At 32.4% G+C, this 18168-nt stretch overlaps 2 protein-coding genes across 2 annotated transcripts in view; both read right to left on the bottom strand.

Moving 5' to 3' along the window:
* Window positions 1-821: 821 nt before the first annotated feature.
* Window positions 822-17607, bottom strand: LOC111707347 (solute carrier family 35 member C2). The gene is made up of 14 exons (XM_023480440.1): window positions 17456-17607; window positions 16889-17030; window positions 15339-15411; window positions 15072-15186; window positions 14312-14403; window positions 12555-12635; window positions 11563-11672; window positions 10894-11071; window positions 10475-10599; window positions 9108-9132; window positions 8211-8365; window positions 5013-5070; window positions 4290-4343; window positions 822-1524 (listed from the first exon to the last, which is right to left on the bottom strand). Exons 1-14 carry the CDS (start codon window positions 17463-17465, stop codon window positions 1318-1320), a joined length of 1425 nt encoding a protein of 474 aa, XP_023336208.1. The 5' UTR covers window positions 17466-17607; the 3' UTR covers window positions 822-1317.
* Window positions 17607-18168, bottom strand: part of LOC111707334 (HIV Tat-specific factor 1-like) — a 7971-nt gene continuing 7409 nt past the window's right edge. The window contains exon 10 of the mRNA XM_023480421.1: window positions 17607-17878. Coding sequence (XP_023336189.1) covers window positions 17641-17878 — 238 coding nt within the window. The 3' untranslated portion in view covers window positions 17607-17640. The remainder of the gene's footprint in view (window positions 17879-18168) is intronic.

Here is an 18168-nt window from a genome sequence, read left to right as displayed (position 1 = left end):
CTTCTCTGGGCCGGTTAAAATAAGCTCCTACACAAATTAATGGGCCCGATCGGCTCAGCCGTTTTGACCTTAATTGGATACCAACAGACAAACCAACCAACCAACAGACAAGCAAATTAAATATATAAATAAATGTAGATTCTGTAGAGTGTAGATATATATATCTTATAAACTTTATACGATAATTCTGCGTTAAACTAATATTGTAAAAATTCAAACATTCTTTATTTAATATATTACGTTAAAATACAACTGAAACGTGCATTGAAAAATATAAATATATACAACGTATATTTTAAATACATCTATTTTTACAAAAAATAAAATATATTTTGGGATAAAACATCTCGTATCACAGAGAAGACATTCTTAATGAAAAGCAATATTTTGGAAATTTCACATTTAGTTCATGAAAAATTGAAAATGCTTAAAAATTTAGAGAACAAAACTTTTTATGTTCGGTAAACATTCTGCCGATTTGATAATTTATAAAAATGCGCTGAAATTAACTTACAATAATCAAGTATTATTTACTAAACTTGAAAAATTTCATTATTTAATACAAGATTATTACTAATAACAAAGATAAATGTAATTGTAAAGAAAGTGAAATTATAATTACAAAATAAGGAAATAAAAATAATCTTTGAAAAGGAAATCATTTACATTCAAAATTAGAAAAAATGAGAAAGAATAGTTTTTAGATCTGAGGAAACAAATTTAAAATACATTCAATAGATACAAATTTAAAATTTCCACATATGGATTAAATTCGTATAAAAACGATATTCCCAAACTGAAAAGTAATCAAGAGAAACAAGAAAGCGGCCAAATATTTTTTATTCAAACCAATGATCAATTTAATCCCAAGGAAATATAAAAATATTTTTTTATGATTACAAGATAGAAATGTGCAAATGTATAAAAAGTGCTGATGAAAAATAGGTATCACAGGAGCTAAGGAAAATGCAGACAACAATCAGTTACTAATGCAATAATTACATTTTTAGGCCTTCATCACATCCAACAATGAAATGTAAATTTCATAATGTTTGTTTACATTAACACCAGGAAAAACACAACAACAATGGAAGTAAAATTTCTTAATTTTGATTGTTAAACATTTAGCTTAAAGAGACTGCAGGCGTAATTTCATGTGACTCTACATTTGTAGAGTGTTGGCATGTTCGATAAAAAACGGTTCCCTAAAAATATTGTCTTTTAAAACAATTAAACAATTGTGAATCGAACATTTAACTCTATGAATGGAAGGTTACTTGGAATTACGCCTTCAGTTCTTTCGAGGTTTAGATTATTTTAACTGGAGGACAGAAGATCCAACTGATGTAGCAACTTGTCAGCCTCCATCAGGGCATCCTCGTTTTCGTTCTCGTTGATCTCCTCCATCCTCATGCTGTCCTCTAGACGGTAGGAGGAGGACTGGCTGTCCTGCATCTCCTGGGCGCTCTCGACATGCATATCCCGGACACTCGTCCATTCACGGTTATCTCGTAGCAGTATATCCTGCAGAACCATATTGTCAGGGGGGGGGGTAAAAGGTGCCACCATTACTAGGGAAATGGTGAGAAAAGAAAAGGGAGCCACACAAGGAGGATAAAAGGGAAAAAGTGAAGGGGAACAAAAGAAAGGGGTCAGGGAAAGCTTAAAAACAAAAGGATTATAATTAAAGACAAAAATGAAACAAGGGAAATAAATAAAAATGGAGTAGAGTTAAAAACAAAAATAGGAGAGATTAAAAGAAAAAATGAACTTAATTAGAAGAGGGGAATATGGAGGTTAAAAAAAAAGGATGAGGGGGGGGGAACAACAAGAAAAGATACAAAAGACAATAAGGATGGGAGTGGAAGACAAAAAAAGGAAGAGGGAACGAGAAATAGAAGTGGGAACGACAATGAGAAGGGGGAGGGGATTATAAGGTCATAGGGGCGGAAAAAGAGAGGTTGGAAAAAAATAATGAAGGTTGGAAGAGAAAATGGAGCGGGTTGGTAAAGAAAAGAGAGTGGGTAAGAAGAGTAAAGGGAGGAGATTCGAAGAGAAAAGGGTGCAGGTTGGAAGAGAAAAGGGAGCGGGTTGGAAGAGAAAAGAAAGCGGATTGGAAGAGAAAAGGGTGCAGGTTGGAAGAGAAAAGAAAGCGGGTTGGAAGAGAAAAGTGAAAGGAAAGGAAGAGAAAAGTTAAGGGAATAGAAGAGAAAAGTGAAGGGAATGGAAGAGAAAAGTGAAGGGAATAGAAGAGAATAGTGAAGGGAATGGAAGAGAAAAGTGAAGGGAATGGAAGAGAAAGGGGAGGGGGTTGAGACTTTACGGGCTAGGGAAAAGGGTCAAAAGAAGGAAGTTAACTTCTTAAAGGGAGAGACCGTCTATGCAACATGTTTGAGCTGAAAGTGCAGTATTATAGAGAAATACTCTAGGATTCATTTGATACCAACGAGACATTTTTACGGTATACAATTCTTTAATAAGAGCTTGAAGCCGTTCCTAATATTTTACCAATTGTTTCAACCAACAGAAGAAACGTTTTAGACAATTATTTAATAAACCGGACAAACACATGTAAAAAACCAGTAAAAAAACTAACTTGCCGTTTAGGAACATATTTCTTAAAAGAAATTATCGATGAAAGCCATTGTAGAACCGTAGAATTGATAATTTCATTATCACTATTACCTTCGCTGTTACTAAATTTTTTGCTCTCGAAGATTTCTTCCAAATGTCGTCTTTACAATTAAAATAAAGAAAACCTCCAACAAGCAACCCTAGCTGAAAGACTTTGTATAAACCAGCGAGATTTTAAATGAATTGTAATAACTTATTTCCAATGATACTAGTTCATTATTTTATTCCACCTATTCCTATACATGCAACTAGTTCGAAGAACATGTTTTGTCCATATTATTTAAGAATTGTAAAAAAAACGTTTTTTCTGCTGGCTGAAACAACTTTACGCTTATTTAAGAATTGTACAGTGAAAAAATTTCTCGTATTCAATGAATCCTAAAGTTTTCTCACAATACTGCATTCTCAGTTAAAATATGTTACATAGCCGGTCTCTTTCTTAAAAAAAACAACAAAAAAGCGTGGAAAAAGAGGGTCAAAAAAAGGAGGAGCAAAAGACAAAAATGAAAAGGAAAGAGGAAAAAAATGGATGGGAAGAGGGATTGGAATTTTAGATGGTGCAGTGGAATTGAATATGATAAAGGAACACACAAAATACTAAAATAAGGTTTAGCAAAAAATGGAGTGAAATAAAAATTGAAATATATTGTGAAAAATAAAAAAGGAAGTGAGTTAATATTTGATTTAAATTCTCGCAGTTTGAACTCTGTACAAAACAAAATGTAAAACTTATAAGACATCTGCTTAACCTCACAAAACATAGTCCGGACTAGAGTTTGAATCGAACAAAAAAACTCTTAACAAAATTCAAGTTTGCACTGAGCAGAATAAATCCTTTTCAGGTTTCACCAATATCCAGACTTGTTTGAAATCTTTGTAGAAACCTAGATGAAAAATTCCAGATTGAATTGTGTCTTCTCCATTGAAAGAAATTGAATTTTCCATCAAGATTTCTCTCCAAATTCTGAAGATAAAAATTTTAAAATATTAAATTGTTTTTTGAAAGATGCATTACTTTTTATTAACACTATTATTTTATGTTTAAATTTCAAAATGTTCATTTAAACGGATTAAATCCTAATGTTTTAGACAATAAAATTAAGTATTTTCCTCCCCAGATGAATTTCGCTTAAAACCCATTCTAAACATTTGAATTTCTTATTTTTCTTAACAAAAAAATCCGAATCAAACTCTAGAAAGACTACTTTAGCTTATTTAATAATGTGATCGTAAAAAAGCGATTATCTACTTGAAGAAGCGATTATCTATTTGAAGAACTGAGCTGGAAATTTTAGTGTTGGATGCTCAAAATCCCGATCCCTTGAACGCGATATTCGCTGTGGGAACTTTTAATTTGAGTATCGAATTTTAATCTCTACATTTCAGTTTCCCCTTCTGGGTAAAATTACACTGCGGATATCGGTTAAAGATAAAATTAATCTGCAGATTAACAAAAGGTCGAGATCAAACATTGATCTCTATATCCCAATCATTTTAGTAAACGTACAGAGTTGCAGAAGGACTGAGTTTAATAGAATTAAACCAAAGGAAACGGCGGGAAACGGCAGAAAAGGGGAAATGTTTAATGTAATGATAATGTAAACATACAGGGAGAAAATGCGTAAAATAAAATTAAAGCAATGGTTGATGTTCACCTCTTTAAATGAGAACTTCCTTTTCTCCCCACTAGATCCTCTGTATAGTTCCTCCTTGGAATAAAAATACATTAATTTTCCAAAAACTTGTTTTTTTATTTTACCAGTGGTTCAGGATTTGTTTCATATTAAAGCGGATCCAACTCTGTTCTGTAAGTTTTGCTTTTATCTTATGCCAAAGTTCTTTCCGTAAAAGAGGTTGTTTCTCCGGACATGGGTACTTTGTTCCACTAAATACTTTACTTAACTGTATTTGTCTTCAATCGGTAGGTTTTGTACATATATTCAAGAAGCTTAATTTTTTTTCAAACTAAAACACTTTTTATGTTTAGGTAATGATTCCTTTTTATCTTAACATTTTTCAATGAATAAGTTTTACTTTACTATAACATCAAAAACAGAATCTTTAAATACACTTGAACAAAACGGACCAAAAACTTCAAAATTTACTAGAAAACTTTCAGGCCAACAATATAAATATAAATTTCCCTACATTAAATTCCTTGGCAAACCTTTATCCTTTAATAAGATTTCCACAAGAGATGGTAATACAGTTAACAGACTGAAAAACTTCAGAAAATGTTTAAAATTTGATTTTAATCCAGAATTATGTTTGGACTTTTGAGGCGCCGTAGGCTAGGGGACTCTGAAGGTTTGAGAACTTGCCAAATGGAATTTGTTTCCCTTACTTTTTCTCTTGACGAGAAATATTGTTAATTCTACCTCTGAATCCATATCTGAGTCGGAGAGCAAGGGTAGATCTATTTCTCCTTTCCTCCCACTAAAACATAAAAACATGTAAATATCCGCGTCAAACTCAAAAATCCACGAAAAAAAATCACACAAAAATTACACACACTTAGGTTGAAAAACATATTAACATGCATTCGCTAACACAAAATTAACAAACATGGATTCAACAAAAAACAAGAAAATACAGAATTTTCCCAAATAATTTATTATTTAATTATTACACAGTAAATCAACAAAAGGATGAGAAAAATTACATTGTTAACATGAAAAATACGCATATTTTTAAAAAAATAATATAAAATATAAATGATGACAGAGGCCAAAACTTATGTGTAAAATTGCTAATCTACAATGCTTCGATATCCACTGAGGGAACTTTTAACAATGAGCGATAAATGTTTGATTGGGATATCCAAGAGAAAAAATTTTAAGCATTTAGGAAAAATGCTTAATCACGGGATTTACAACACAAAAGTTTTAACCTCAGGAGAAATTAAGTTTAATTATGATAGTTTTTATTTTATGAGCCCAAAGCTTTCACATCCCTACAGTGCCAACAGTCGGGTGTGTTTGTACAATGTACATGTGGTACATATGTTTTAATTAAGAAAATTAAGTAGAACTATAAGGTAACAATTTCTCACAAAAAAATCTCGTTCGGAAGTCTCGGGTTCATTTGTAAGGTCATTTCAATTTATAACTCGGGTAAGTTTAATATTTGAAATCTTACAACTTTTTGTGGTTTCAGTAAGCGTTGACTTCTGGGATCTTCTGAGATATTAAGCACTGTATTCATTGTTGAATGTTGTTTGCTGAGGTTCATCAATTTTTTATTTCATTTTATTATTCAACTTTATTAATCAACTTTTAAATTTCCGCAATGTTTGCAGTTTAATAAGTTCCGTGTTGTTTTTTGGTAGTTTTTTTCGGGTAGTTTTTTTAAGTTCCGTAAAGCTTGATGATTTCTGAGTTCCGTACAGTTTCAAGATTATTGAGATCCGTTAAGCTTGAGGATTATTAAGTTCCGTTAAGCTGATTGATTATTAAGTTCTGTAAAGTTTAAATGGTATTCAGTTCCGTTAAGTTTTAGGACCACTGTGTTCCGTAATGGTGTAGGATTGTTGAGTTCCGTAAAGTTTAATGATTATTGAGTTCCGTAAGTTTTTAAGATTATTGAGTTCCGTTAAGCTCATAAGGATGATTGAGTTCCGTAAAGTTTAACGTTTAAAGTTCTGTTAAGTTTAAGAAGCATTGAGTTCCGTAAAGTTTGAGGATGGTCGAGTTCCGTAAAGTTTGAGGATTACTAAGTTCCGTAAGAAGTGTTGTGCGCTGGAAGAATTTTGGTCGTAGAACAGGAATTAGCACTGGCAAAGATTCGAGGTTCATCTTCCTGGCCTACGGCAGTGTCCGCTATTCTTAGACTGACAAAGGAGGTGTTCAAAAGAGGCTGTTGTTCAAGATCCGAAGTCAGAGGCCGATCTTCCAAATCTAGGACGGTTGTGACCTCAACACTATAAAAAACGTTCAAACAACAGTTTTATCAAAAAATAATGCACTCTACAATTGATCAAAAATAATGCGCTTTACGATTGATCTGAAAAAATAATTAATAAACTAATGGAAAAATTTGACCTGAAACTTTAAAAAAGAGATTTATCGTTTACAATCAGCAAAAATATATACTCGTTCAAAGCCACACTGCATGCAATTAGTTGGAGCAGAAATAATCTAGGAGTATTTGAGAAATTTACCGTCACTTTTTATTTATCTCTTAACTCATTTCAAAATTACTAAAAACTCCTTCAAGTAACTATGGAACTCGAGGTGTAAAAAAGTGACAAAAAGACGAAGAATAATAACTCGTTACATAAAATAGTTAAACAAAATCATAAATATCAGCAAAGATAATTTAAATGTATGAACTACAAACATGAGCAGAACTACTTCACTCTGTAATGAATAACACAGAAATAAAAGGATTTGCTTCTATATACATACACGCAGTATGTGTGTGAAGTATGGCAAAAGGAAGAAAACCTCTTGAGAATAAAAATATTGAGTGACATTTAATTTTATGACAATATTGAGTTGTCCAACCTAGGTTATATTCAGGAGTTATGACAATATTGAGTTGTCCAACCTAGCTTATATTCAGAAGTTTGTCAATTATTGACTGACCATTGATATTCGAAAGACTTTTAGACTTAAATGTTTTTTACTCAAAAATCAATATCAACTAATCTCACATTTTTGAAGACTCGAAGGACTTAATGTTAGAACAATAGTGACTAGCTTCTCATACTCAAAAGACTTCTTGATTTGAAACACATTTAAAAATATGTGCCTTCTCGTATTACTTTTTTGTATTTACAGACTTGAAAGACTTGTTGAGTAAAAATGATGACTAACCTTTTAAACTCGAAAGACTTTATGAGTAATAATGATAACTAACCTTTTAAACTCGAAAGACTTAATGAGTAATAATGATGACTAACCTCTTATACTCGAAAGAATTGTTGAGTAATAATGATTACAAACCTCTTATACTCGAAAGACTTATCAAGAATTAATGATGACTAACCTTTTATACTCGAAAAACTTTATGGGTAATAATGATAACTAAACTCTCATACTCAAAAGACTTATTAATTAATAATGATCACAAACCTCTTATACTCGAAAGACTTATCAAGAATTAATGATGACTAACCTTTTATACTCGAGAAACTTTATGGGTAATAATGATAACTAAACTCTTATACTCGAAAGACTTATTAAGTAATAATGATCTAACCTCTTACATTCAAAAGACTTTTTGAGTAATAATGATGACAAACCTTTTATACTCGAAAGACTTAAGTAATAATGATGACTAACCTCTTTACTTGAAAGACTTATTAAGTAATAATGATGACTAACCTTTTAAACTCGAAAGACTTAATGAGTAATAATGACGAATAAACTCTTATACTCGAAAGACTTATTAAGTAATAATAATCTAACCTCTTACATTCAAAAGACTTTTTGAGTAATTATGATCACTAACCTCTTATACTCGAAAGACTTATTATGTAATGATGATCTAACCTCTTACATTCAAAATACTTCTTGAGTAATGATCTAACCTTTTATACTCGAACGACTTATTAAGTAATAATAATGACTAACCTCTTATACTCAAAAGACTTATTGACCCTCTGAGTCTCCGTGGCTTTCTTGAGAACATGCATAGATATCCCGAGTAGACAAACCATTAGACCAATCAGGTTGATTACAGATAGATCGGTAGATTGGTAGATTACAGCCAGGCTCATCGTTAGCAGCTATAATACAGAGGTATAGATTTTGATGTACTACTTTTCCCCCAAAAATAACTTTTAGTCCCCATAAAATCTAGAAGTTTCCAAACTTTTAGATTAAAACATTAGAATGTCCCCTGTAATAAAAAACTACAAGTTAGAATCTCAACTACTATATTATTTTTAAAGAAAAATCACTTCCACTCCACCTAAGATATACCTTATGATAGGAAATTTAATAGTTCCTTTTAATTCCTCCCCCCCCCCCTTCATCGTTTCCGTGGTTTCTTATACCCTTCTATAACGTCCAAGATAGAGTTTATATAACTTATTCAGCAGGCACAACCAAAGTTTATAATTCCTGCTAACAACTGCTAGGGATGGGCATAAAGAAAGTAAAAATTCTTATTTTTCTCAAATCTTTGAATAGATAATTTTTGATCAAAAAAATTGTAAACGTAAAAAAGTTAAAATTATTGTTTTTGTTGATGTTTCTTTCTGTGCGTAACGTATCAAATTACCTTTTTATCTCTCTTAATGGAAACAAAAAAGAACAAGAAAAAAGAATTTCATGATCTCTAACTACGGATAATCTCTTCAGACTCTGCAAAAACTTAAACTTTTCTCCAGAAAACATTATGAAAACAGAGAAAAATAAAAATAAGACAAATATTCATGGAGCGGAGAATCTTCCTTTTTCTTATTTTATAACTCCATTTAGTGGGAAATACTAAAATTAAAATACTAAAAGTACTAGGCTTCGCACCCCCTTTTCTTGGGCATTGTTTCTGCTAAAATTGGTAAATTTTCAAAATTGATCATATTTGTACGGGGAAAATTAATCAAGATTTAACATCTTTAAACCTTCCATGGGTCATGTGAGTTGACACACAAAAATTGGGACCGAACATTTCAGCTGTTTTAAAGTTTATTAAATACAAACAGACGGACAGACAAGCAAAATATATAAACACTACGCTTTTAACGAGCCCATCTTCTATTTTAATTGTGAACATTTTCTTTTAGTATACACAGGGTGGCCAAAACTTTTTTGAACCCATCCGAACAAAAATCCGTACATTTTCAGAAGAAATCCGTACAATCCGTACAATTTTCGAAAAACAATCCGTACAATCCGTACAATTTTTTTTAAAAAAATCCGTACAATCCGTACATTTTTTTAAACCAATCCGTACATTTTTTTAAAGATCCGTACATCCCATTTTTGAAAAAAACACATTAAAATTCAATTTTTCATTCATTGTCTTTTGTGTTCAGTTCATGTAAGAGGGTTTAAACTTCTTCAGCAAGAATCAATCTTTAAAAAATTGGCTTCATACATATATACAAACTAAATACTGGGAACATGATACTAGGTGCATGATACTGGATACTGGATACATGATACAGGGAACATGATACAGGATACAGGATACAGGATACAGGATACTGGATACTGGGTACATGGTACAGGATACTGGATACTGGATACTGGATACAGAATACAGAATACAGGATACTGGATACAGGATACTGGATACTGGATACTGGATACNTGAGTGAGTGAGTGAGTGAGTGAGTGAGTGAGTGAGTGAGTGAGTGAGTGAGTGAGTGAGTGAGTGAGTGAGTGAGTGAGTGAGTGAGTGAGTGAGTGAGTGAGTGAGTGAGTGAGTGAGTGAGTGAGTGAGTGAGTGAGTGAGTGAGTGAGTGAGTGAGTGAGTGAGTGAGTGAGTGAGTGAGTGAGTGAGTGAGTGAGTGAGTGAGTGAGTGAGTGAGTGAGTGAGTGAGTGAGTGAGTGAGTGAGTGAGTGAGTGAGTGAGTGAGTGAGTGAGTGAGTGAGTGAGTGAGTGAGTGAGTGAGTGAGTGAGTGAGTGAGTGAGTGAGTGAGTGAGTGAGTGAGTGAGTGAGTGAGTGAGTGAGTGAGTGAGTGAGTGAGTGAGTGAGTGAGTGAGTGAGTGAGTGAGTGAGTGAGTGAGTGAGTGAGTGAGTGAGTGAGTGAGTGAGTGAGTGAGTGAGTGAGTGAGTGAGTGAGTGAGTGAGTGAGTGAGTGAGTGAGTGAGTGAGTGAGTGAGTGAGTGAGTGAGTGAGTGAGCGAATGCGTGAGTACGTGAGTGAGTGAGTGAGTGATGTTGCTAGTAATAAGTCCGTAAGTACCAATAGCTTAGTTTGAGGTGGTAAGAAAAAGAGATAAAAGATATAAATAATTTACCAGCAACAATCTCTGACGCATCAAGTGTAATATCGCTCATATTATAATCCTGTAAAATTAGAATTATATAATTTTTAATATTGCAATCCTAAAACGGTGTAATCTTAAATGCACAAAAAAGCCTAAAATATTAATATATGTTTTTAATATATTAAGATCTTGAATATTGTAACACCAGAGTTTTAAAAATAAAAATATTATAGTTTTTAAGTACGAGGAAAAAATGATCGTAAAAAAACAATTTTTAAAAGCTATAAGTTTAGTCACAAACTCAAAGATTAGATAAAAAATGAAAAATAATATCCAAAAATTGAAAAAGTTTGCAACAAGAGAAGTAACAAACCTTAATATTTCCCAGCATATTGATCAGGTTGGGACCCTCGAACCCGATGACGAAGGGAAGAATGGTGATGAACATGATGGGCTGAATGTGGAAGATCATATCTATTGGGTTGGAGAGCTCCTGGTTAGATCTCTGCATAATCAGCTGAGAAAGGGTCCATCGTATTCCAGACAGGAAACTAACATATTTCAATAATTTATCAAATTAAAAACACAATCATAAAATTTCATAATATACCTCTCCTCTCTCTTAAATAATATTTTAAGAAAAAATTCAAATATTTAGATGCGGATCTATTCCAGGATTAGTGCGTTTTGAGAGACAAAATCCCCCCCCCCCCCCCATTTCTGTTGATATTTTGCACCGTGGATACGCACATTTTTACGAATACGGATCCAAGGAGTCGGGATCCAAGTAGCCAACATTTTACGGATCGAAGGAATCCAGGTTCTACAGTGAAATCCAGAGAACTCAGGAATAGGAAGTCGACTGCTAGACTTTACATAATCTAATAAACATGACCCATTTCTCGTAATAAGTGATTTAATAACTTACTTGTGAAGCCCATTTGCTGAATAACAACATCAAATGCACTTCAGTATTGCTTTAATGTCGTCTTCCTATTCTACAATTTTAAGGTCAGCACGGTAAGAACCGAGTCTGAGTTACCTTGCTGAAAGAACCATGAAGAACCCAATGATGTTGAAGTCTGATGACTTGTAGGTGAACATGATCAGGCCAGTAGCGATGGTCAGCACGATAAATATGAGGGACCAGTGCTAGAAAACAATATTTATCAATTCCGAGACTTGAAATTTTTAACAAAAATAATCTTACAATTGTCGTCTTTTATCTTTTAACGTTTTTTAATACTTTGGCGATTCCGGACAACCTTTTAACTTATGCAATATTTGAGCTGGACATTTTTTCTTTCTTTTAACCTCAAAATTTACATGAATTAATTTCAACCTCCAATTAACTTCTAACCTAGAAATTGACCTCGCTCTTTCTTTTAACCGCGAACTTGACCACTCACTTCCTTTCTTTTTACATCTAACTTGACCACTCACCTCCTTTCTTTTTACCTCTAACTTGACCAGTGACCACTCACTTCCTTTCTTTTAACCTCTAACTTGGCCACTCACTTCCCTCTTTTTACCTCTAACTTGACCACTCAATTCCTTTCTTTTTACCTCTAACTTGGCCACTCATTTCCTTTCTTTTTACCTCTAACTTGACCACTCAATTCCTTTCTTTTTACCTCTAACTTGGCCACTCACTTCCTTTCTTTTTACCTCTAACTTGGCCACTCATTTCCTTTCTTTTTACCTCTAACTTGACCACTCAATTCCTTTCTTTTTACCTCTAACTTGGCCACTCACTTCCTTTCTTTTTACCTCTAACTTGACCATTCAATTCCTTTCTTTTTACCTCTAACTTGGCCACTCGCTTCCTTTCTTTTTTACCTCAAACATGACCTCCTCCTTTTAACTTTTAAAGTAGAAATTGGCCCGTTTAATTTTTCTTTCTACGCTAAAATTGACATTTGTACAATTCTACTTAGTAATAATATTAATAAAAGGAACCCTAAAGGGGTAAATAAGAAAGGTGAACATTTTCTATATGTAACATATTGATTTGATGTTTCATTTTTCTTTTACCTTTCTCTCTACTCCGAAGATAATTGCAAAGAACAGAATGAATATAATAGAAGTTGATTTTGTAACTGTATACAAAGCAACCTTAATAAAAATAAATGGATTAATTATTTTCGTTCGTACTTCTTACAGAGAAAAAGGGGCATATATATATATTTTAAAGAAGCATGCCCTCCAACCAGGCCGTCTTCAAAAATCATCTTTCTCGCCCTTATAATATGCTAGAATGCAGTGCAAACAATATTTTTGGGTTGAAGAAACAATAAAACAGTAGTTACCCCTGGTTTAAGAATCAGTGCATAGGATCCATTTAAATTTGATGCGGATCCGAATCCTGGATCCGCATTGAAAAAAAAATGGATCCGGATCCAGGTCATTTCTTTAAGATTTACTGAATTCTTTTAACAAAAAATAATTTTCAAATTTTTTTAAATATTTTTTTCGCTTATTTTTATCCTAAAACTTGCTGAACCATTCAGAAATGAGAAAATTTTTTAATCTCTCTTTTTTTCAAAAGTTCAGATTTGGGGTTTAGGAGTAAAAAAGTTTTTTTTGTGGTTTTTGGTTGATATTTTACCCCTTGGATCTGGATCCGGATCCGGATCCAGGAAGCCAAAATCTTGCGGATCCTAAGCACTGAAGAATAATATAGGATTATTTTATTGATGGGACTGTCGTAGCTTCAAGGAACCCTCCATGACCGATTCACAAGAGTACCCACTAAACCTTCATCTGATCAACACTGTGGAAGAAATTGTCGTTTTTTTAGTTCGGAAAATTGTTTAGTTTTGACAATTTCCGCCATTTGGACGTAAATAGAGAAACAAAAAATGAAAACAACCAACTTTCAAAGTTAAAAATTTACCGATATATCATTCAATCTTGAACAAACAAAGATTTTTAAGGAACCATTGTTAGTTATAGTATCATTTAATTTATGTTAACAGTCCGTTTATGTTACTTTATTTTGAAATGCATGTAATCAGAAATGAAGATTATTAAGAATGGAGAAGGAAGAGAGAGAATAGGTAATGAATGAAAGTGACCGGATAGGGATCAAAGAGTACAGTTAATGCATGCATCCAATCCTAGAGCTGTTATTATCAATTTACAAAGAACCAGGGGTGTGTATTTTTTACCTTAAAACTTATTGATTCAGGTAGTAAAATCCTGATAATGGTTTTCCGGTAAAAACTAAGATTTTAAGGGTGAAAAAAGATCTGTAAAGAAAATATATAACCTTGCAAAGAAAAAAGAATATTCCAAGAAAAAGTAATTTAATAAAGATTGTGGTTATTCATATCAATCCCAAGAAGAGAACAGAGGTAATCGGAGAAAATATAATAATATGTATTTTGTAGATAAATAAAAGATAAAGAGATTGTTATAATCTTTTAGTCAGAATATGTACTTTTGTCTTATTTTTTGTGGATGGAACATTAGGACATAAAAATTAGCAACTGATAAGCCCCATCCCCAAGAAATAAAGAGTCGTCATTCAGATCAGGATTGGCCATACCCGATTTTTTTTTACCATGTAGTGTCCTGATGTCCTAAATAATAATTCAGCCGTTGAGAGAAGAAGCGTGAAGTGTTTTTTAACACCCTTTATGTATGTAGAGTTAAACATTAGATGTTTAATAAAACGCTGAAGTCTGAAAATTTTTACATTAATTTTGAATTTGTTTTACTTGGTTAAACCACATAGCGCGAAAAATCTTTTAACGACATTTATCTAAAAAAGTATTTTAATTTTCTACCTGAATGTATTCTAAACTCCACTGTGACAGCCCTATATCCAAGGATGCTACTAGAGCTACCAGACCAACACGACCAATAAAATTCCTCCAGCCTGATAATATTAATTGATCAAACAATGAACCAATCAACTAATCAATCAAATCAAATTAATCAAAGTATCAACTAATCAATCAAAGCATCAACTTATCAATCAAAGCATCAACTAATCAATCAAACATCAACTTATCAATCAAAGCATCAACTAATCAATCAAAGCATCAACTAATAAATGAAAGCATCAACTAATAAATCAAAGCATCAACCAATTAATCTAAAGCATTAACTAATCAATCAAAGCATCAACTAATCAATCAAAGCATCCAGCAAAAATCTATTAATAAATACACATATCAAACAATCAATCAATCAATCATTGAACCTATTCACCAATCAATCAATCAATCAAACCATCAATCCATCAATTCGTCAATCCATCAATTCGTCAATCCATCAATTCGTCAATCCATCAAACAATCCATCAAACAATCCATAAAACAATCCATCAAACAATCCATTAATCAAATCAAATCAAACAATCCATCATACAATCCATCAAACAATCCATCAAACAATACATCAAACAATAGATAAAAAAATCCATCAAAAAATCCATCAAACAATCCATCAAACAATACATCAAACAATAGATGAAAAAATCCATCAAAATAACATAATCAATCCATTCATTTTTAAACCGAAACAACCGTAACATCCTACAACCTATTGTTATCCTGATGTTGCCCGTGACCAGTCTATAGCACAATCTTGACACCCAAGCTAGCAACAACTTGATCAGGAAGTGAACACTAACAATCAACATCGGGAAGTGGATTTTCTAAATAGTATATATTTAATTTGTTTCCAATTAAAACAAACAATAAAAAATGTTATTGATGGAATTTAATGAATGCACTTTTCAGAGATATAAGGTAAAAAAAAACATAAAGAATAAAACTGACAAATTTTGAGAACTAAGCTTTAATTTACCTTGAGAAGGTAGCTCTGGTAGAATGTGAGACCTATTGAGGTAGCAAAGTAAAACATAACAAGTAGAAGAGTTCTGATAATTAAAGCAACATTTTACAAAATCTTTAAATCAAACCTGTTTAAAATAGAGCAGCGTTTATTTGCGGATGAATTATATGACTTAATTTTGGATTACGGTAATTAAATGTGCAAAATGAAAACTTGATAACCCCGATGTGCTAATATGTTCCAAAGTGGCAATTTTCAAACAGCAATTTCATAAATGAAAATGTATTAAATGCATAGAGAATAGAATATATATTAGAGGGGAAGTTAGAGAATCTCTCGGTATGAATTTTTTCAGTCCCTTTCAGCCTGAAAGGAAGTTCAAAGTGTACAATTCATGTAAATGTTTACAAATTATATGCAGTAGAATACATTTATACAATATGTACCCTAGACTATTCATTTCAATTCCCAATTTTATAAAGCTGTTAAATAAACTTTATAATGAATTAGGTGAATAAAAAACATCATTTGATTTATAGTTATAACGGAAAATCATTGTTTGTAAAGTGGAAGGCAGAGAGTCTATGTGAAATGATCATTGGTCAATTATGAAACCATCCTATTTCATAATTTGGTTTTCTTTTAACATTAATTTTAGATTTTCTATAAAATGATATTCCAGGACCCTAGGTTATATAGCATAAATATGTGAAGTACACCTGCAGTATGGAAACAGTACAACAAAATGGCCGTGTTACACTTTTTTCTAGTAAATTCCCCTCTAATATATATTCTTTTCTCTTTGATTAAATGGCATCTAGTGTTGTTTATCGTTTCGATTCGTTTCAGGCAACTATTGAGAATTTGTTCGCAGGGTCAGAATTTGGCATGGTGCAGGGAAAAATTTTTTTATCATAAAATAGTTTAAGAAAACAAACTTTAACTGAATATAGTTTTGAATTGTGAAAAGTTAATTTAAAGGGACTGTGAAGGAAAACTGAAAGGGGGTATAGGCTGAAACCTGAGAATCTCAGGAGTTCAATGATACCTTAAAGACAACTATCTGATGTTACACGTATATATGAAATCTATACGTCCGTATAACGTGACCAGAACTCCCTCCAAAGGCAGTGCAGTGCACTGGTCATGTGATACAGACGGAAAGACGATACAATAATACTGCACTGCCATTGGTTGGAGTTGTGGTGACAAGTTCCGGACGCATAAATATTATCAATAGCTAGCTGAAAGGCCGCTGGTGGCCCGTGAAAAAAAATATTTTATTTTTTATATTAATTTCTCGAGAAAAGATGTCTTATAGGTATCATTCAACTCCTATGATTCTCAGGTTTTATCCTAAACCACCTTTCATTTTTCCTTTTCAGACCTAATAAAAACGAACCAAAACGATTAACAACGCCACCGACAACTTCTAAAGATTAAAAATCAGACAAAAAATCCTAAACCGTTGTGTTGTACCTTTTTATTACAACTGACAATAAAAAATCAGGGGTTAGATGAAAGATCCCCAAAAATTAATTATGTTAAAAATGCTTATTTTCCTAATCGCCATTTTCCAAAGTTCCCTAGATCTGATGGCTGTTCTGATCTCACTAATCCTGACTTCCTTCTTTACGTTGACCGCCATCTTTCCTCCCTTCTCCCTCAACCTCTCCCCCTTCTCCTTAGCACTGTTCAGCAATCCTTCTCAACAGTTAACTTCATTTTATGATTCAATTATAAAAAATATAAATTTTTTATTATGTTAAATTGACCTGATAGATAATCCGATATTTATGTTCTAAATTACGAAAAAAAACTTTTAAAGTTTAAAAAAGGAAAGATAGAAGATTCAAATGGGAAACCAAAAATTATATTTCATAAGTAAAAGCTTTTGAATAATTACTTATTTCAAAAAAATAAACTGTTTGATAATCGAACATTTTAAATTTTGATTACGAATCAAAAATGGCAAATACACAAAATAAGGAAAAAAAAATAAAAAAAATAAATGAGAAACATAAATGTGATATTAAAAGTAATTCTTTAAAATTAGAAAATAATAAATGTTTTGTGGCGACAATTTTGGGCTATTTTATAAACTTTTTACATGAAGTAGTAAACGGTTCCTTTTGTCATAATCGCGGGGAGTTTATTGAGGTGTCAAGGTGTTTGTCTAGTAGTGTCTGGGTGTTAATAAACCAAGGGTCGAGGTGTCTGCTCAACCTAAGGTTGAGTTTGTTGGTGTCAAAAGCTTGTTCTCTTCCCCTCACATTCTTATCTGGAATAATTAAAAATAAAAGATTTAAATATTTTAGTTGATTTCCATATCTTCACTGGGTGACTCATTCTCCTTGCAATTATCACTATTTTCCTTCTCATGTTTTTTCTTTTTCTCCTCTTTTCTGACAGTAGATACCTCCTCATTTTCCTCCTTCTTCTCTTCAGTTTCTTCTTTCTTTGCTTTATCTGTATCCTCTTCCCCTTGGAGGAATTTCTCCCATTGCGCCAATCTTTCTTTTTCCTCCTCCTCCGTCTCGTTCTTCTTATATCTAGAATGACAATGAATTCTTTTAGATTTCGCGGAACCGGGTTGTATATTTTTCAGAATTTTTTCGGGGAAATCAAAAAACTGAAAAATTGGAAAAAAAATTTTATTTATTCTTTTGGATACTTTTACTCAAAAGTTCATTTATTTTCCCCGAAGTCATTAATTTTCCCAAATTCAGCGAGTAAAACCTTGAAAAAAACACATTTATCTAATGGAAAAAAACAAATTTCAAAGGGGAGGGGGAAGAAAAATGATTTTCGAGAAAATTTACACCCCTGTCGCGAAAACTTC

This window comes from Eurytemora carolleeae, unplaced genomic scaffold, assembly GCF_000591075.1.
Source record: "Eurytemora carolleeae unplaced genomic scaffold, Eaff_2.0 scaffold742, whole genome shotgun sequence".
Lineage (NCBI taxonomy): Eukaryota > Metazoa > Arthropoda > Copepoda > Calanoida > Temoridae > Eurytemora > Eurytemora carolleeae.
This window is presented reverse-complemented; position numbering and strand designations above follow the sequence as displayed.